General features: G+C 40.7%; 3 protein-coding genes across 11 annotated transcripts in view; all 3 read right to left on the reverse strand.

Annotated features, from left to right (window-relative positions):
* Positions 1–616: 616 nt before the first annotated feature.
* Positions 617–15,105, reverse strand: LOC106748005 (sodium- and chloride-dependent GABA transporter 1-like). 2 transcript variants are annotated; one of them, XM_014626133.1, is made up of 11 exons: positions 14,740–15,105; positions 11,503–11,811; positions 10,491–10,625; positions 10,240–10,368; positions 9,824–9,953; positions 8,103–8,474; positions 7,219–7,435; positions 6,253–6,405; positions 5,948–6,151; positions 4,970–5,140; positions 4,672–4,809 (listed from the first exon to the last, which is right to left on the reverse strand). In XM_014626133.1, exons 2-11 carry the CDS (start codon positions 11,804–11,806, stop codon positions 4,672–4,674), a joined length of 1,953 nt encoding a protein of 650 aa, XP_014481619.1. In that variant the 5' UTR covers positions 11,807–11,811; positions 14,740–15,105. The 2 variants fall into 2 exon arrangements, with proteins under 2 accessions (XP_014481620.1, XP_014481619.1); XM_014626134.1 differs by lacking the exon at positions 14,740–15,105 and having other exon boundaries at positions 617–4,809; positions 11,503–11,806.
* Positions 15,106–15,987: 882 nt separating this feature from the next.
* Positions 15,988–18,348, reverse strand: LOC106747962. Its single transcript, XM_014626020.1, has 5 exons — positions 18,103–18,348; positions 17,947–18,042; positions 17,229–17,482; positions 16,440–16,689; positions 15,988–16,083 (listed from the first exon to the last, which is right to left on the reverse strand). Exons 1-5 carry the CDS (start codon positions 18,346–18,348, stop codon positions 15,988–15,990), a joined length of 942 nt encoding a protein of 313 aa, XP_014481506.1.
* Positions 18,349–18,906: 558 nt separating this feature from the next.
* The window catches only part of LOC106747966 (laccase-4-like), a 52,187-nt gene continuing 49,449 nt past the window's right edge, over positions 18,907–21,644 (reverse strand). For all 8 annotated transcript variants that reach the window (XM_014626042.1, XM_014626041.1, XM_014626039.1 and 5 more), the window contains 3 exons: positions 21,349–21,633; positions 19,679–19,894; positions 18,907–19,192 (listed from right to left, as the gene is read on the reverse strand). In XM_014626042.1, the coding sequence (XP_014481528.1) occupies positions 19,041–19,192; positions 19,679–19,894; positions 21,349–21,633 (653 nt within the window). In that variant the 3' untranslated portion in view covers positions 18,907–19,040. The remainder of the gene's footprint in view (positions 19,193–19,678; positions 19,895–21,348; positions 21,634–21,644) is intronic.

Below are 21,644 nucleotides of genomic sequence, written 5' to 3' on the forward strand. Positions count from 1 at the left end.
CGTTCACGTTGAAAGTCACGTTTGTCGGCGACAAGATATTGTGGTTCACCGGAAATTAGAAGTGCTTTCACCTGCTCGGAAGAACGTGGAAACTGTGTGTGTATTAATTTGACGTAATTATTTCGACGTTCCCGTCGTTAGCGCAAAGCTATGCGTTTAGTTGGCGATCGCTCTCTCGGGCCGAAATTTCAAAGGCATCACAATCATTCGTTATGAATATCCGTCGCTGCAAACTGAATTGTTGTTGTTATACGTTCGCGTTCGTTAATCACTATGCGTAATTCTACACGCGGTTCTATTGGCAATCAAGATATTTTGGCACGAATGGCGATGTTAATAGTTATAATGCGGTTAATAACAGACGCTTCTAATTTACGCTTGTCACTCGTAACTACCTATAATGATTATAAAGCGAAAGAGAGACAGAAAGAGAGAAAGAGAGAGAGAAAGAGAAAGAGAGAGAGAGAGAGAGAGAGAGAGAGAAGACAGGGCAGATGAGCAATATGAAAACGAATATAATATGCATGAATATGTAGAAATACTTGTAATAATAATATGAAAAATATTTGTATTGCTATCTGCAAATATATACCAAACACACAATGATAGGCGTTAGTATATTTATTGAAGTACATATATCGATACAATTTAGCCGGAAACGTATACATAATTTCGTAAATATGCGAAACATTCAATGCATTAAGCAAGCATACATTCGTAAATTTACATATCGTAAATAATACATCGCAGAATAACGCGTTCCAATTCAGATTAGATCGCTTAAAAAGTAAATAAAATTGAATTACGAATTTAAATGAATTTCGTGACTCTCGAGAACGTACAACATTGCGACTCAAATTTCTACCTCTCTAGAAACGTTTTAAAAATTCTTACACACTATCTCACTCTGTTACATACACGTTCCTCGTAATCCGCGAAACGTAGAAATGCTTGTGGTTCTCAAGATATGAAGTACGCCGTAAATGCGTCATAACGCGATTCGATAGGTTTTACGATACGAAAAAACATCGCGAGAAATTTTAGTCGGAGATTTTCAGGAGAGATTTTTTAATAAATCCATCAATCCGTATGTATTATGACGCAAAGCGTGTTGCGCTGACGTGAAAGAATGGTGTTTTAAAAATACAGATGAGATATTGTCGTTCCATGATAAAACGCATGTCGAGTATTTATCTTCTAAAATGACGACAAATCTACATCATCTACATCATCTAAATCTAAGGATATTTTTTCATACTTAACAAAATTTCGCAATCTTAGTAAGATTCAATAAAAAATCGTATACGTGCTTTGAGATACTTAAAAATAAATGTACGTGCGTTAATTCCTCCAACCGTCCTACTTATTCGCGAACGAGCAACATAAACGATTCAAGCGATTCCTTTCCTGCGTTGAACGCAGAAGAACGGAGAATCGAGGATTCGATCGAATGTGCGCGAACGAAATCAGATTCCGAACGAATCTCGCGGCAATGAAAGGGAAGCTTCGTTTCTCCTTCGTAATTGCATTTAATTTCCGTTTACAAAAACAGTACTTCTTGGGTTTAAATCTCTCTCTGTTTTTGATTCTCATATATATTCTTATACGCCGTATAAAACGAGCACGTAATATATATATCTATATATATATATATATGTGCATATAGAAATATAATTCGTGCAACACTTAATTCTTTGTACGAATTCTTCTAACTGCAAACACCGGTTCGTAGAGCCATTATTAATCGAATTACCCGCGTCGACCGGCCAAACGGCTCGGCGATCACGCGCGCGCACAAATATACGCGCAGATATCACCGTGAAACAAATAAACGATCGTGTGAAATTTATGCTGACACACCACACGGTTGTGCTTGTACGTCACATTGAATCACCTACAAGAGATACAGTCACGTGGAAACATGTTTATTATGCTTATCATTGCGTTGAACAAGTGTGTTTGTAACGTTACATATACGGTCGCAGGGTTGTCTTTTGCTCTCGTGAGATGGGTGTGAAAGAATCTTCCTCTTACGTATGTTCGCGTGTCAATGGATAATTCGTCGATTAATAACGAAATTCTCGATTCGCGGCCGGCACGTGCGAACGCCACGTTTCGATGCGCCGTCGTTCGTTCGCGAAACTATCGTCGTCGAGTCTCGAGCCACTTTTAAATACATATCGTAATTCTGTCGAAACGCAATTACAAACCAATCGTACCGTATATTTTTTTTTCTTTATGAATGCATGTTGTTCAACGCAAACAGATCCAACTGGCTTATAATATCGCTCGCTTCTTAACTTTACTATTGGAAGTACTTTGCGTCACAACAATGATGGTACTAAAATAGAAACGAACGTCGCGTTAAGCTATCAGCCATTTCTCAGTATTGTACAACGTCAACAATTGCAACACTTCGATGAATAGCGTACGCGATTAAGAGTACCCTACGGGCTAAACAAAGGAGAAATACTGCACTGAATTAGGCCGGTTTTTAAAGAAGCGCTCACCTCGTATTGTGTGTCGTTATTGCTTTTGTGTTTCGAGCGAAATACGTGAGAGTCCTTCGAAAACAAAAAACACTTTTACGTGTGCGTCGGGAAATGAAAACGCGGAATAATCGTATATTAACGAGTGATATAAAGAATGCATTAGAAATAATAGTAAGGAAAATTAAGTTTACGCTTTCTCTCTCTCTCTCTCTCTCTCTCTCTGTACAGTGGCGAATTTTCGCAAAGGATACCTTGACGTTCGAATCGATCAAATAGATTAAAACTCTGCTTCAGAAGATTAAACAGGATAACATCGCATACAGAATAAAAGTATCTTTCGAATAATTCTAACATACTCTCTAAATGTAACATCAGTTTCATCAAATACTGTTAGACGTGTCCTCAGACACCAAATGCTTGTCGTTTGTGACGTCAACTGCAAACTTCAATCGCCCTTTTGCACTTTTTGCGCCTTTAAAGAAATATTTGCTATAAACCTGGAACGGAAGTTGGCACGAAGAAATCGAGTTCTTCGAAAGAAAATTGAATTTCCAGTCACGTAAAAACAATGGTGAAAATGATACTTCGCTTTAACCGTACGTACGTCACATCATAAACACGTCATTACAATCGCGTCACGCGTCATCAAAATGCACGCTTTATAAATGTGAAACACGTAGAAAAAGGAAACATTCTCGAAAATTTGTGCTGTCGAAGAGTCGAATGCAGTATAAACTGCTAAAACTTTGTCAATAGAAATATCTCGTATTTCTTGCTACGGTCCAGTTGATTATTGCGACTGGTTGAAATCGGAGATTCGGCTAGTCCCGGCGAGCGCACAGAGTCACTTCGAGATTCGAACGCGAGTAGCAAAAATTAGACTTTTACGTCACTTTACTTGTACTTCGGTATGTATTGAGTATATTTTAGTAACTGCCAGTATATCCATACTTATTCTACGCGCTATGCTTCTATGTTACTTCGTAGAGCTGCTGCGAACCCCTCGATGCGCTCCGCCGGGAGGACGAGTCTTCGATCGTGTGAACACCTCGCCAGTTGCACCACCACTTGGAGTGGATGCGAGCGCGATCACAGGAGAGAACGTTTCCTATTCGCTTTCTTCAAGAGCTCGCGCGCGCGGGAGATCCTTCCCGATGCGAGAACTTGAGAGATCTTCGTCAACGTGAGTTCCATTAAACCAGTCGAATTATCAACCAAACGATCTCTCCGTTAAAAATTCATATAATTATCGCGATGTGATCGCGATATAAAAATATACTTCTTTTAAATTGTCCCCATAAATAGATATTTGAATACTAGCGCGGTATACTATTATTATTTCTAAAGTACACTCTCCCCCGCCCCCCTCCCCCCATCGCCCTGCTTCCGATGCTTATTACGCTCTTTATTTATCGGCTTGTCGGAGTATCTTATCGGCTTGGTCAACACATACGAATCATTGAATCGCGATCCCTCGTGTAAATTTCTCGTCAGTCGAAATTCTCCACCCTAAAACTTTAACGGCTAGAACGAGTTGTTATGTGTTAACGGAAAATTCGATGGATTTTAAGCGCGATTTACGAGATAATTATTTTTACTATAAATATAGTCGTATATGTACGGAGAGAAAATACAAGAATACGAAAAAATATTAATATACTATTAAAAATCTATTGTTCTTCTCATAGTATATCAGTAATTTTTTCCATTAATAATTTTTACCAGTATTCTTGTAGTTTTCTTTCGCATGGGCAGTATAATTAAAAAATGAGAAGGAAATAAAAAATAAACCCTGCTTTTTTTCAAGTAAAGAAACTCAATAAATAAAAGAATTCTCGAAATTGTCTCAATATCGAAACGATCATAATCCCAGCCATTAAAGAATTAAGGGGAATCTTTGACATTCTTAGCAGAAACACGTCAATAAATGAACGTTAAACTATACGACTTATCGTTAAATAAATAATAGTGTGACGATTGCTGCGGAACTGAGCATACGAGATGATGAAAACTAAATTCGATTTGACACGCGTCCACTTTGACACAAATTACTACTGAACGCCCAGTCGCGTGTGGACTCACTTATATATATATATATATATATATTTATCTTATCTATAAATATTATTTTTAAGATAAATGTAACCTAACACGAGTTAAAAGTGATCGCTAGCGCCAATCATGTTTGACTCAGGAAACTGTTATTTTTCGTGATTAAACCTGCGCTACTCTCCGACATTGGTATCACGGCCGACTTATCGCCTTTCGGTAACTTCGCGTGCGATTTGATATTAGGCTGCAAACCCTTTAGGATGTTCTGAAAGGAGAAAATGCAACGATGATAAATTATACTTCTGCAACTCTAAAGAAAATATATAATTTTAATTAGATTCAAGAAACACTCTGTATACGTCGAGTGGTAATGACTTTTTCATGTGCGTGACGACTCATGCGCGAATATATTATAATCTATTTACCTCCTTAATCGATCCTGGTGTAACTAATACGTAAGATATCGCATACGCCGGTATCCACATCATAGATGAGAAACTCAGGCACATACCAACTCTTTCTGCCCACGTCGGATACTCGTAATCATTGCCGTATTTGAGCGGTTTATACTGCACACATTGGAACACGAAGATGAACTGGAAAATGAAAGATATGAAATAATTATAACCAAGTCTGTAAGAAAAATGATTTTGCATCATTTGATATCATTTGTGTTTTCTAATTTACCCGATAACGGCTCGATGATAATATATATTCTCTGTAAATTCGTTAAAATAATTTGTTTCATAAATTAATCTTTTTATGAACACGTAGTTATTTCAGTCTATTATTATATATTTGATAGAGGAGAAGGTGGTATTATAGCCCCCCCCTCCCCATTCATATTTTGTACAATAAATTTGTTAATAATCAATACTTTAAGTTGAAAATTTAACGAATATATTAGTCAAAGTGTTGTTCAATCGATTCTAGACTCAAAGTTATGAGATATTTATATTTAAATTATTATTTAGAACGTTACTTATAAAATAAGTGTAGCGACACGGCATAATGAGTCGAAAAGGAACAGGGAATAGTAATATAGCCCCTCACTAAAATAAATTTAAAAAATTGATTTTGTTTAAAAAATACAGTGTTTTGTGACAAATTTATACATTGAGAAAAACTTCCATCGGATAAACCGATTACATGATGTATCCGATTGTTATTTTTGTCGTCCAATCAAGTGATAGACACGAAATGCTCGAAAATAAAAATACGTTATAATAAATGCCAGCTATTATGTATTGGCATATTAGCGCCACTGTGTAACGTTAGGTTACTAAACAAATCAACAATGATTCCATAAGTAATCGCTAGAATTTGTCACCTAACAACGGAGATAAGAGAGGCCATAATACCACTTTCTCCTCTAATTAGTACAGATTCGGTAGGATACTTACAGCCATGATGATCGGTGCGAGTAGGACCCAGGATATATACCAAAACTTGTTCAATCGAATTCCCATCATCTGATGCACGCAATCGCAGAATTTTTGCGCTCCGAAGATCCATGAAATAGCGATCGTTTGGAAGAAGCACACCCACAGAATAGACATTCCGCTCGCGGAGTAAAAGTCCATCAGTTGGAAAATGTAAATCCCGCCCTGAAATGCCAGAGCTCGATTGTTCTTTTTTCGATGAATTTTTCAACGTGTTTAGAACCTCAAAAGGTTCGTTATACATTCACATTATATGCGATACTAACGTTCGTGATCATCGGAATTCCCAGGCCGAACATTACCAAGCAGATAGCGATGGTGAACTTGATTCTGTGAGGACGAAGTTGATCCGGCCAGTAGTCGACCATGCCCGTTATAAAAGACTCCACGATGCAAAATTCGCTATCGATACCGAGTATCTGCATGAAAGTGAAGCAATTTGTATAGACTTCGTACACTTTAAATGTTACACTGAAATTACGACCACTGTTATATTCTAATCGATCCATGGTTCCTTATTTTATTAATAGATCTTGGATATATAGAGTAGATTATTCTTCATGAGAGATCAGTAATATGAGCCACAGATTAAAAGGCAAGCTCTCAGGATTCTTAGGAGGAAAAAGTCGAACAGATCTGACTGGAAAACATTCGTTATGTGAAACTTACAAATCGATGTAACTTACAAAAGATGTCCATACGCAGTAAACGCCAACTAAGAATAACATAACATTAATGTTATAATTTCCCGCTCAACAACGTAAATGCAATATAACGTGTTACGTAACATTTACATTATAGAGTGGGAGGTTATAATATTGATATTATGTTACTGTCAGTTGGTGTTCACTAGGAAATAAGATACAAGTGCCATTATCGAATTGTTTTATCACATTGGCACGATTTCATTCATAAGACGCCCCGATGAATATCATTCAATTTGCAATCGAATCGAAAACAGGAATATTATTTTATTTTTTTATTATTGTGTTTTTTTTTATTATTATTTTTTATCTTTCGGAGCTCTTTAATTTGTCGTTGATTTCGTTTCATATAAACATACCAACGCCAATTATTCCTGGCGGAAGAGCAAAATGATACGATATCGATTAAATCGTGACGCGTCGAGATAAATTACCCGCCGAGGGCGACAACGGGTGTCCCTATTTTAGCGACGTTAACAAACATAGACGGCGGCAGCCGATACCGTCGTTGGAATAACAATTTCTTACGAGCAGCATAACGAAGAATATAATGGCCCACAACGAAGCACCGGGTAGCTTGAGAACGACCTCGGGATACGTGAGGAACACAAGACCAGGCCCGCTCTTGACGACCTCGGACACCTGCGTTTGTTGTTCCTGGGCGATGTGACCCAGTATCGAAAAGGTTACGCAACCGGCCAGAAGACACGTCAGGGTGTTGACTACGCAAGTGATTATTGCGTCTCTGCAAGACAAAACTCCCTTTTTGAAAGACTCCAACAGCGACGACACTGTGTGGGGTGTGCGTCGTGATTAAAGAATAGACTAAAAGTCACATAGACTCTACCGATATTTTCTCTACTCGTAATTCATGATGTGCACGACGGATCAATGGAATCCGTGGTAACTAGCGTTAAGGGGACACACGTGGCTTACTCGAGAGGTTTGGAGCTCTTTGGAGAAAAACTGCACAATCGCACCATCGAACAAATTAATTCGATTCTATCATCGAGGATATACGGGAAAAAAGTTTGATTGAATTAACCAGAAAGTGGACAACCAAACGCGTTTTGATTAAAGGGAACCGAATTTCTGGTTACAAGAACCATTATTATAGTTGCATGAAATATAATAATAATGGTTTTCATAACCAGAAATTCTGTTTTGTTCAACTAAAATGCATGTGCACAACCCACGCTTTCGTGTGTTATCCAAGTTTGCGGAACGCTCTTTGTTCTCCATCTCGCTAATCGTATGAAAACTATTTTAACACATCGATACTTTAGCCGATGAAAAATCGGTTTCCGATCGGCTAAGTGAACCGTTACGAGGATTTATCGCCGCTGTGGCACGACAGCGACCTGTCGAGGAGGACGGCTGCGATCGTACGCGAACGGGTTCGCGTCTCTTACCTGTAACAATTATGGTGGAACTTGTTGTAGGAGCCCAAGGCGGGCAGGGCACCGGTGCCAATACTATAAGCGAAGAAGATCTGGGTAGCGCCGTCTATCCATGGTCCGGGCGTGAGCAATTCCTCCCATCGCGGCGTCACATAGTAGAGCAAACCGTCGTAGGAACCCTCCAACGTCACCGCTCTTCCCAAAAGAATGAAAAGCACCACGTACGGGAACAAGGCTGAAAACCAGATGATCTTACCGCTCTGATGAAGACCACGCCGGATGATAAAGTAAACGAGCAGCCAGCCGACAATTAGGCAGCCCAGTAGCTCGCATTGGATATTGCCGATGGACTCAATGCCGGAGGTAATGCCGAGAACTCGTTGCCTGAAAATTCAGAAATCAAAAACTCAAAGCCATCCTCCGCGATTGGAGTACACATAAGTCTAAAAATAACGCTGATATTCAACCTTGCCAGTTCGACGTTTCTTCCCACCGACTCGTAAAAATTTAATTATTTTTAAACGATATCGTTAAAAATAACGTTAAAAAATATATATAAATATCGTTAAAAATAATTTACTTTAAATTCCTTAGAGGGAAATTTCAATCAATAAGTAAAGTGATAACCGAGCTATTCGAATACGAATGTTTTACTTATGTAGAATGAAGTCTCCACTCTAAATCGTTGAGTAAATATTTTCATTCTGAATTGAAAAACGGACCTGATGTACTCCACCGTTACAGGAACAAATCCACTCTAATCGATCGAAATATTCATTCGCATGGAGTGAGAATCCACTTTAAGCTTGAGTGATACATTCAATCTTGTGATTTCGAGTGGCAGTATTTTTATCATCGCTATGAATTAATTTTTTAATTGTTTCTAATGAAATTTTATTCTGAGAAATTCACAGATAGTTATTTACATTTACTTTGAAATGTTAAGCACCTAATTAATGCAATATTTATAATAATGTGTGAAAAATATTAACGTTTGAAAAATTAGTTGAGAGGAACGAAATCGACTGGAACGAAACGCAATGTCGACGTAGGCCTTGATACAGGACTGCAAAAGGTTAATATTAGAAGGGTGTGAAGGACGATGGTCAACGTGTGAAAAATCTCTATCGTTATTTTGCAAATTATATCTATAATAAGATGCGCGCAATTATCGGATTAAATAGGAACAACTGATTGCGTTTCTGCGTCGCAATGATTGCCCGTGCCGTATATTACTACCGATGCGAAGTAATTAGCTTAAAAATGGCTTTTACACGAAGCACATCTAATCCAACGTGCTTATATTAACTTGATAAAAATCGCAAATTCGCGATGCATGCGCACAAACGCGTGCTCCCCCGAGGATATTGTCGTCGATATTATGTATCATTACGTAAGTACATTTATATGCGAGCGAAGTTGCTTTGACCTGATTTAAGAAAATCAATGTCGTGTTTTCTGATTTTTACGTCGAATCCCATAGTACCTTACATTTTCCATCACAAGCATTCCAAAACTCTCAAGGGACTCGTATGGTCGTTGTGTATACGTATTTGTGTAGTGTTTTATTAATCAAGAAATTTCTGGGTTCGAACAGTTTTCCGGCCTCAAAGGAAATGAAAATGGAGAGAAGAGTGAAAAGAAGTAAAACCTGAAGTTGTTTGATCAGTATTTTCGTTGTTCTGTGCAGTGAGCGATATGTCGCGATTATTTCTTGAAAGTGCTTTACTTACTCCCAATATTCTTCCACCGGTGTGGTGTGGTGGCAGGTATTATTTCCAGAAATCGTGCAGTTCGTTTTTCCGTGCATACCATCGCTCTCTTCGGCCGCATCGAAACAATCGTCCGTGTTCCACCAATTTTCTGGAGAAACGTAATGAGACGTTTCGCAACAAACTTACATTTTACATTCAATCGTCGTTTTCTAATATCGTATTATGATGGTTATTATATGAATATGGTTTCGGAGACGTAATAAAAAATATTTCTAAATATTTTTATAAATCTCTTTCTCATCTTTTAAGTGACCCTATTATATGAAATATCACAATACAATCATATATATTCCGAGTATATTTAGGAAATTTCGAAATATTCAATAATTTCATCTCTTAATAAATGTATAATAATTAAGAAATATGCCGCTCACTACATCCGCTCCAAGGTACTCTGGGTATATTCACAAACGTGCTTATGAGGTAGAAAAGTGTCCAGGAGATAATTATGCAATAGTACACGTCGAGGAAGAATACAATAGTCATCGTGGCATACCCCACACCTGAAATTCGTCGTCGATACATTACGATACGTGTCGCGACAGTGACATATTGCGCGATAACTATTTCATCATTTGACATATACTTTCATGTTAAGGATATATAATGTCTGAAGATAAAATACCTTGCAAAAGGGGGCATAGTTCGCCCACTAACGACATTCCGCCAGCTCCGAGGTATTGTCCGATAGCGACTTCTTGAAAAAATATAGGGATTCCGCAGAACAGCATCGCGATGCCGTATGTAATCAAGAAAGCACCTGCCGCAAAATTTCAAGTTGTATAAAAATATCAACTTGCTGAATAATAATTATTTACTCTCGTACATCCAAGATAAATATAAGTAATTTTGTTATCCGCTATTAGTAACCCGAATGTACAAATATAATCGTGCCGTTCTTTTCGTTTCTATCGAATATATTTTTCTGATAATAATCGTAGATAATAACGAATATAAAAAGACTTAATTAAAGGTGAGGTAATTAAGCTCGGGAAAAGATACTAAATCTTAATGCACGTCGCTTTCATCATATTAAGGATTGCGTGACTTCGTAAACCAGAGGAGCAATTATGAGCATCGCACGCCGCTGAAATCCGATGCTTCCTGCGTCCTCGACTTACAGCAGCGAACTCTGAGCTCTAACGAAGCTAAACGATACGACAGATTTGATGACCTTACATTAACATAAAAGAGACGTCTTCAAAATTAGGTTTTAAATTATAAACAATATTTCTATATTTCTTCCAACTATAAAAATATGCCTATATGATTTTCCCCGAGACAATTGTGCTACACTTCGACAAAAAATTCCAATGAAGTAATACATAAATGCCCGATATAGTACATAATATAATTATAAATTCATGAAAGGTTTGTAGAACGCTTCGGAGAACCGTTTAATTTGCTCGTCCGTGCAGGGTAAAAAACTTTGCGTAAATAACGGTCCACTGAAATTTTTGTGTTACTTTAACATGGAAATTTGTCCAAAAGTATACAAATACACGTTAAATTAACATATTCACTTGGTTAATATATTACTTTCTAACACACTCACCTTGTTGAAGTAACGCCAAAGTTTCAGTGGGCCGTTATTTACGCAAATTTTTTTTTACGTGAATTCGAAAACGTCGACTTACCGCCGCCGTTTTTGTAACAAAGGTAAGGGAACCGCCAGACGTTTCCCAAGCCCACGGAAACGCTTATGCAAGAGAACAGGAAGTCGAGTTTGTTGTCCCAACCACCGCGTTCGGCGTCCTGCTCTCGGTTTTCGGTAATCTCGGTCATCTTCCCCTGTGGCGAGGACACCGTCATCTTCGGCACGGAGCGGGACGCTTCGCGTCTCTTCTCCGTCCCCACCAACTTGGCCTTGAACTCTATGAAGGTCTGATCGGGATCGACCTGATCTTTCTCCTCGCCCCAATAATACATTTTTTCCGCCATGGAGTCTGAAACATGTCGAAAAAGTACACCGAGTATAGAGAGGAGCGCGGCGGTGCTTGGGCGTAATTGGAAGAATGAGACGCAGTTTCGCGTGACCTTCGCGCGATAATCGATTTCGTGTAATCGATCATTATAAAATTGTTCCGCCTTGCTGCGATGTTTTCAAGTAATCCCGCTCTTTTGAAAAGGACGCACGCGATGTCCTAAGGTAAACGATAAAAGATTCATATATTTACACGATATGTGAATAGACTTCATGTCGCCGCCGTATATAGTTTCTCTAAAAATAAATCGCTAATAAGAAAGTCAGGAAGAGACAAAATTTGTATGAAATTAAATTTTCAGCGTCCCTCCTATTTCTTCCAGATTTTTTCGTTATTATTAGATTTCTCCACAAATACTCTCGAATGTCCCCTTAATCTTTACTTCATTCTTTAAACCTTTCTCTAACAATAATAATTTTGTACATTCATGAAATTCTGCAAAATGCCCATTAGTTTCATTTAATTCGTCTGTTTGCTGTATTTCTACTAAATTACCTCCGACGTGAATCAGTCCAGTTAGTTTTTATGGCAATGGCGGATTTCTGAGAAGTCATTTAATGTGAATAACGTATTCTAAATGGCAGTATTTTGTTGTGACCTTTATTGCATTCACAGAAAAACGCGATGCGCTTGATAAATATTACCGCCCACGTTCCGATAAGATCTGGCACACAATTGTGAGCCGGTCGATTACGAATGTCGTTCGGGGATTGCTTTTCCAATAATCGGCTTCGTTTCATCCACCTCGCTGATTTTCGATATGGAAACGGTATCGACTGTACATTTCGTTGACCTTCGGTAATATATCGCAAAATGACGTAATACGTAGTATTAGTATTTTTAGAATATATGGAACGATTAATTGTAATTTCAATAAACCTCGATAATAATTTTTAAATTATTATGTTTAATAATAGTTTTCATTTTTCCAAACAAGAAGACTATCTTTTTGAAAAGGGAGCTTTCCTCCACGAAAAACCAATTGAACATTGTTATTCATTTTCTCTCTCTTTTCAGCGGATTTTTAATATTCGACATCAAACATTTTAATAATAAATTTCCCGGTTCTAGAAAAATTTCGTTAAAGGCCACCTGGAAAATTTACGGAAAATATAATTCTCTTTTTTACCTGCGTCGTTGAGCACCTTTCGACCTTTCGTATTGGTTTTCACGCCAGTGTCGCTAAAATTAACTAGAATTTCTTCGTTTCCTCTTGCACCGTTACGGGCGAGATTACAATCCGAAAAAAGAAGCAGCTAATTATTCAGCCAAGAGGCCGGCTCAATGCCGGGGTGCCGCGGCTTAAAAAAGGCTTAGACATTTCCCGGATCATTGTGTCGCTCGACACGTTTCTTCGTCACACGCTTAGCAACGACGCGCATTCAGCGTGTCACCTTTCATCGGTAGTAGACCCAGCAATAGCAGTACGCAACCGGTTCCTTCTTATTCCACGTATCACGACCATTCGTGCGTATTATCCCTTACCACAACGCGCGTTCGTTAGCTCGCGCGTCCGGTCATTGAAAACCCTCCCCTCCTTAACGAAACCCGCCCTGCCTCTTCCTCATTGTGCCGGACCAATTCGGGGCCGAGGCTGAAGAGGGTGCACGTGCTAAGTTGTGCATATACACACACACACACACATGCGCGCGCGTGCGTTAAATACGTATGTGGGTGCGCGTGTGTGTCACGTTCGCGTCCGTACGCGCGCATTTGCGCCGTTCGGCTGTGCGCGCGCTTCACTCCACGCGCTGGATGCTGAACGCAAAATCAATATCAAGTTTACATCGCGTCTACGTACATACACGTGGATCCCGTGAATCCCGTCGTGAAATTCGTACACGACACAACGCGAGCGGGCGTTGAATCGGCTCGCGATTGCGTCAGAAAACGTGCTGGTGCATTAATGAGAGATACACGCGAATATTTTAAAAATGGAAAAACCTCGCGTCCGGAGATGAATATACATGCGAAAAAGAAAATGAAGAAACACGGTAAATTGAACAAACGAATGACGAGGCGAGAAATGGCAATCGCAGAAACGTGGGTGTACGTCTAATTTTAGAACAAGAAGAAATGTTAAAGCCGGCTGTTAGTGGCTAACAATGACTTTTGATATCCGCGCCGTGTATTAATGAGGTTGGGCATTACTTGATATTGGCAGAAGTAAAATTACCTAGTCTCGATATTTTTAGCGTTTAAATGCTTCTTTCGAATTGTATTGAAGCTTTCATCCGAAGCGACGTTTTCCAATGATGCGACGGATAATGCAAGAGAAATTATAATCGCGCGTATTTATTACTCGAATATACGGCAGATACGCGTTTAGAGGCAATGATTGACGAGTTCATCGTCGAAGGGCCATATTACGCGACACCACGTTCATACCAGCCCGATAATTACCCTAGACGGTGCCTCTGGACGGGATGATTGAGTTGCTTTTACACCGTACGCCTAATTGCGCGTAGGAAATACATGCTCGTTAAATGAATGGCGTAGGTCGTGTACGCATATAATCTTAATTGCTACAAGACGCGTGTGTACCTATCGATTAAGACAGCTATGCGTTAAGCGAGGCGATTTGGCGTTCGTAGCTGCGAATTACCGTGCAATATACGCCACCCTTAAATTTGCAGCTTCGCACACATGCAATTTCCGCGATAACTGAAACGTAATCTCACTCCCGAGAGGCGCATCTGAAAATAACGCACGTTTCAGTCGGAGGGAGATCCCTTGGTCGTTGTTCTCTCTCCCTCCCCGCGTTGCAAAATATAAAATTTCACTTGAAGTTTAGAAATTTCGCATTTCATCCTCAGGCAGCGAAGCGAACGTGAATATTTACGTATTACATACGCTCGTCTTCCAATTAGTTAAATAAGAGCTCCTTACCAAAGAGTCCGCGCAGAATTCCGATGTAACAGTCGTGACCGTCGAATTTCCGTGTCTCGTGATGATGGCCGCACAATCTGCTATTGCGCGTAATAATTACATCGTTCGACGGAGCGGACGTTCGTTACGCCGCGAAGGATCGTTGACGCCCGACTCTTTCTCTCTCTCTCTCTCTCTCTTCGCTTCAGCACCAAATCTCTCTCCCTGAATTCCACCCGGACAAGTTTTCCAGACTGGAAAATCGATTCCCGGGGCGACTCGTGCGGCTCCGCTTCTCCGAGGGCGACGTTCGCGAAGGAGCACTTTCGGCGTGGACCGATGTTTGTTTCGTACGTCGTGTTTATCACGAATACCTGCGACCTACCCCACAAGAGATGTAGTTACAGAATAATGCTCTGGTTCAAGATGGGGTATGTTAGCCCCGTCGGACGCATGCGCCCTTTCGGCCGTTCCACCCCACCAAACGACGGAGCGGAGTCCTGGAGGTCGGTCGGAGGCGCAGGACTTTTTATTCGATAAATAATCAAAGAAGACGAGAAAGCTGCTGCGCGATATCACCGCGCTTCGTAAAGCGCTCTTTTAAAGATGCTGAACCGAGAAAATAGTTGGCTTTTCATTTATTTCTCCGTTCGCTGCCGTGGAATCCGCAGTAAATATGATTCCCTCGCGATATCGTCACCGTGCGTCTGTGTACGCACTGACCGGCGAAACGTCGCGAAAGAGTCGCGAACTTTCGTATCGATCGCCTGCGCTCGCTAAAACTTCGCACGCGTTTATTTATAAAAAGTTTGTATAAAGTATACATAATTCTATCAATACAATCGACATTAGGCGGCACGCGATCTTGGGGTTACGTAACGTTGCGTTACGCCCTTTACGTAACGACTGCGCTTCACTGTGTGCTCATCGAGCGTATGTGGGACATTTTTCACCGCGCTCGCAATTATCGCGAAACCCACGGTCGAGCAATATCGTTCTCTCAAAGAAAAACGGGATCATAAAAATACACGCTCTGTATTCTTCTGCAAAGTACTTCGAAAATTTCGTGTAAACTTAGCGTAAAAAATATCGAGGGAGGGGGACTACACGGAACTTGGCGATATACGAGCCACGTCGCGGTTCTTACGCGAATTGAACCGAAATGTTTACGAGCTGCTTTCGTGTATAAATTTGCCTCGCGTTAAGTACGATTCAATTATCGAGAGACACATTTAACGAGGAGCACTCGGCAAGCACCGACGGATCCTTTCAGTGTTCACTCGACTGTTCGCTGGAATTGCTGGGTATTATGGTGTGACAGCCGCGCCGATGTCGCGCTTGCTTCGCGGCGATCTTATCGGAATCCTGAAAACGACAACCGGCGTTACAGTTATGCGCCGCGTCTTCGGCTATCCGACAGAAGCAGGAATTCCTTCGGAATCTGAACGAAATTCCCAGGGAATAGCGGCTTCTTGCTTCGAATATAGAATGGTTACGTCAGCGAACGTTCGCGCAATCGAAGCTTATTGTTTCAATCGTGAAAATAACATAACGACTATATTGTTATTTAAAGCGGCTAGGAGAAAAGCGGCGAAAGCTGCAGACTGTTGTGTTTTTAACATAGAAATGGTCGCGGTGTTAGTCATTTAGGGCATTGAGAGGAAGGAGGTGTCTCGAGCGATGGAAAGAAAGTTCGCCTCTTTTTGTCCGCTTACCGTTACCTGAATGTCGTTTACACCTGCCACCGTGTGAAAGGACTTCATCGATATCTTTCGGTGGGCTTCTTTGAACGTGGCGAAATTCGCCTGTGGTATCCAGTTAGTCCTGTAGGAGATCGGACGCACATCCGCTGACGCCGGACAATTCATGTCGACCGACATCTCCGAGGGGGTATCGTCGGAAATCGAGCCGATCTCGCTGCCCTCCATTGCCATATTCTCCTCCATTATCATTGCCTCTTCCGTTTCGAACCTGAAAACCGTATGAAAATTTTACTTCTATCACTGCGTGATATCAACATATTATCCGTCTGTAATATCTCTCTTGAAGCTTTAACAAAATTGGATCGGATCCGGCAGGATTCGTATTCTAATGCTTCCTCGCACGCGCTTGTGAAGCGTTATATTTCGGATATTTCACATATATTACGACATATTTTATTTACTTTTAAATATCTTCTATTTATTTATTTTGAGAATAAAAAGTGCCTGGTCGAAAAAATTAGTTGAAAAAACTACAACATGCTTCTACCACTTGAATTCGATCCACCTTGTTATACACGTGACTGCATGAATCTTGTTATTCGAGCATAATCATTCAGAGAATTTCTCTACGTTTCTATCATTAGCGTTGAAATTGTGATTTTTTTCAATTCGAAGGCCGCTTATATTTCGATTTGGATACTGTACGTCGATCGAAAATTGTTAAAGTGAAGGAAGATAAAAATAACGAAAGGAGAAAATATTTTCCAAGCAACAATCCATCATACCACCATCAGAGGCGATACTAACTCTTCCCATGGCAATTTCACGTAACAAGCTATCATCACGAGTGCATTTCCCACTTTGGTCAGGACATTTTTTATGAAAGTTCCCACGCGATCCATATAAACCGCAAATCCTAGTGCGGTCAGCGTCATCGACATTGCGATGATCCAGCTGATAAATTCGGTCGACACCACCGATGGTTGCACATGAGCCGGGTAATACGAGGACCAGAGGCGTTGCCACCAGGCGCGATGTAGAATCTCTCGATGCTCAGATTCCTACGTCGATCATAACAGACTCTTCAAGATACCATATTCGACAAATAACTGCCTTATGTCAAATAAGACGAGCATCTCGATGATTTTAAGTCGAACATATTTTTAAAAAATTCTCGCGTCTCGGAAATATTTATGTTACCGTACTCTACATTGGAATACTAAATGCCATTAAGAAGCCGGGATAAAAGATAGGTAACGTCCGTCTTTAATTAGTGAAACTCTGAGTTAAGAGTTGTTTTATTAAACAGATCAGGTCAAATTGCCGGGCCGTTACTCGCGCTCTTATTTTACGAGACTTTGAGACGCACTCTCCTCCGGTGATATAATTCCAGAAAGCTATTTCTTGCTTTACCCAGAGAGACCCTTCGTCTCTTTTGTACAAAAGCGAATTGTTGACTGATCCTAAGTCTAGGTCGCTTGCGAGAGAAAACGGTTCAACTTATAAGTGGAACGATTCTACTCACGTAACTCCAATAATGCCAGACGCTGCAGTAGAGTATCCTCTGAAGGATCAGCCACAGCCATAAAAGCACATTAATCGTGAGCCAGCTGACCGATACCTTGAAAGACACGCGAGTACGTGAAGGATCGTTAACTGCATATCGTACAAGTCTCCATACCTGCAAACCTCTGTACACGGAAGTCGCGCCTAAAAGGTGCGAGAGCCGCTTACTGGCCGGCGGATGCTTCCACAGGACGACTATCGCTGCCGTCAGGATCACGATGGAGGGCAACGTATGGATGAAATCCGGCCCGACCGCGATCCTAGCGTACTCGCGGAAGACCTTATGTCGCAGAAGCAGTAGCTCCTGAGGCACCGAGAACAAGGTCGTTATCTGCCAATACAGTGCGTTCAGGCAGAACATCACAGACGTAGCCACGTGTCAGTTCGATCCTTCGGGGTTTTCCGACACCGCGAAAAAATGAATCACGGTTACAGTCGCGGCCGCATCCAGTCATGTCAAAGCGCGCGCGGAAATGCGTGACGTGCGCGCTGAAATGAACCGCGAAAGCGGCGTCTGTCATCTGTTCGTAAGAGGAAGCGAATGACACGAATGGGAACTTCGCGATGGACGCGAAGGATATGCCAAAAACTCGCCGAGCCCAAAGTACAGGCGTTGGCTACGCATCGCTATGATGCAACTGTCATTTAAAATGGACTTTAATTATTAATTATTGAGTTGAAAGTTACAAAACTGCGCGCTTCAGTTATGCATAAATTTCCGGAATAGATCGTTCATTCACCGTTATATCGAGTTAATTGAAATTGAAAATGAAGTAAAGAAAGATTGGCGCGTAATCGAGTTTTACAAAGAAGAAATTTACGATGATGCAGAAAATCGCGCGCGCGCGCGTGTGGGTGTGTATGTGTGTGAAAGAAAGAGGGAGAGAGGAAGAAGAAGGAAAGATATTCACGAGCAAAGTATTAAACATATAAGCAGTTATTTATTCGTAAAAAAAATGGTCGTAAAAATGCATCTACCTTCGATTAGATATGTGTTCGGAACGATATTGTTATATACAACTATATACATAATCGACTTAAATGATTAACAGTCTATATAAGGAAGTAATCGGGTCCAACGAAGGATCCGCATTTGGGGAAGTCCTGCGGCGCAACTACCATGTCGCTAGGATCCCCGACTTGTAGGATAACATCTAAACCGCGAGTCCAATCAGCCGCGTGTTCATCTCGTAACATCCAATAACCTATAAAACCAAGTGAAAGTAGCAATTCCATGAAATTGTTCCGCAAAACCGGTGCTCTTATGTAAACTACTTTACATTATCAGGTCAGTCGTTCATTATCAAAATGTTTGACGAATTTGCAATTGATCGTCCTTAACATTGACTTATTGACGGAGAACTCGTTATTTTTAGCAGCTTTCCAAGTATGCATATCGGATATCTCTTTGGAACAAATGTTATATATAAATTTATCAAAGTAAAGTTCACTTTTGAAAGGACATATTTTATCGTCCATTGAAACCCGGCAAAGTTTGGCTCGCACGAGAAATTTTTATTTTCAACCCTCGATAACTCACAAAAGCTCTTTATATTATAAACTAGAACTGTTGCTCCAATATATCATTAACAATCAATCTGATAAAATAAAGGCACCCCGTAATCTTGTCATCTAATGTAATTTGTATCAAGACAGAAACCTACAAAGAAACTTAATTGTGAATAATTTACCCGGATTATCAGCTTTAAATCGCAGTGCCACGGCACCAAATTTGGGCACAATTACGGTATCCTTGGCCGGTGCACAGTCAAGATTTCGCGAGAACAGTTGCCTTCTCCCGTCCAGATTCTTTATATCCTGCAGTGACATACTTCGTCCGAATTGTCTGGCACCCACCACATAGAAACTGTAGCCATGCAAGTGATAAACCAAATCGTCCAGACCACCTATCATAAAATGACGATGAATTATCATACACTTATTATTATATTGTATTACCTGATTATTTAGAAAAATACGGAACAAAGATAAATGCGTAGGTCTAATAGGCTGAAAATTGTCATTAGATAGAAGGTTAGTAGAAATACGGTTTCACGAGAGACATTGCAAACTTGGTGCTTGATGCGACGATCAGTTCGCACACGCTTTAATTGCGAAGCTTTATAAAGGAGATCAATTGTTTCGTGCGTGGTCGTTGGGAATCACGGGCTTTCTTTTAATCCCAGTGTCGTCGCGTGGTGTCGCAAAATATCGCGATGACACGCCAAATATCGTTCCCAAGGAAAGTAGTGATGTACAATGTATCTTCTGCCGAGGAATGATTTATAAAAGTAGAGGAAGTTTCGATCAATAATTCCTCTTGCGGCAAATGCTGGATGTAGATCAAGGACATCGAGATCCCTCGGTCAAGCCTATATGCTATTGTGCGCTAACGTCCTCCCTTATCTCATGCGTCGCCCCTCTCGCTACAAGATTACCCCAAGCTCGTGTGAGCGATCGATTAATACTTACGTAATAATTGATCTAACGAGCCGTCGCGCGCGACCTTGCACGGAAGAAAGCACTCTTTCGCCTGATTAAGGATGTTGTGATACAATGAAAATATCGGTATTAATATTGAAACGGGTATCCAATCAAGATAATCGATATTATTAATGATACCAGTATCAGAACGAAAGTATTGATACCGATACTGGTATTGAAATTTAATCTATTAGAAAAACTTAAAATCAGAGGAAATATAAAAATCAGAGAAATGTTTGTCCTGCAAGCTACTTTTATAAGAATTTCACGTCTATGCATAATTATCTTACTATGGTATGCAAATGTGACAAAATCGTAATATCGTAATAGATAAATCAAAAGATTAGAAAGGAAAGTCATATTAATTTTTGCATGTCATATTAATTTCACGGTTACTTATTGATCGTTAGAGCAAAAAGAGGAAAGTATTCGGAGTATTTTGCTAGTGTGCTGAATCGATCATAAATATTATTTTGTGGATATATCTGTCTATTTGAACGCACACCGCAAGAACTCTCGGCATGCGTTTTCTCGTTTCCGACATCATCAAACAAGACTACTACAGCGTGCGATCATGAGCCTTTAATATCTACCTTATGATCAGCGAACGAAGAGAACTAGACTTTTGCGCGGATCTCGCGAAATCGAGTCGAGAGTTTCGTTTGCCCGCGGGGATGAAAAATCTGCACTCTCCGTCTGCAATGTTTCCCGCTTTCTACGTCCCGCACAAAGCAAACGCAGACGATAAACATGGCCGTTGGGTAGAGGGGAAAAACGGACATGTGAGGAGAAACACACGTGAAATCCGGGAAAATACGGGACAATCGTGTCACATTGCGAACAGACATATCGATTACTTCGGAATGAGACTAATTACCTTGATCTAAGAGAATAATCTCTACGGTCGCTCCGAGCGGCACGTGACGCACGTGCACGCATTCGCACATGTCGCTCGTGCCGGTGGCGTCGCCGGCAGCACGGCATCGACGTCGCGGCACAGTCTCGTTGCTCTCACCGCGTTCGTCCTCGTTGCCGTCGTGCTCGCTGTTGGAGCACAGCATCCCCGGGGACACGTCGCCACCCTGCGTCAACAGCGGCGACGACGGAAACGTGAAAGTGGCGTTGTCCACATTCAGCACTCGTGTCTCCGTCCCGCTGTTACCTGAACAGAAA

The sequence above is a fragment of the Dinoponera quadriceps genome, unplaced genomic scaffold (genome assembly GCF_001313825.1).
Source record: "Dinoponera quadriceps isolate SergipeBrazil2010 unplaced genomic scaffold, ASM131382v1 scaffold2167, whole genome shotgun sequence".
Lineage (NCBI taxonomy): Eukaryota > Metazoa > Arthropoda > Insecta > Hymenoptera > Formicidae > Dinoponera > Dinoponera quadriceps.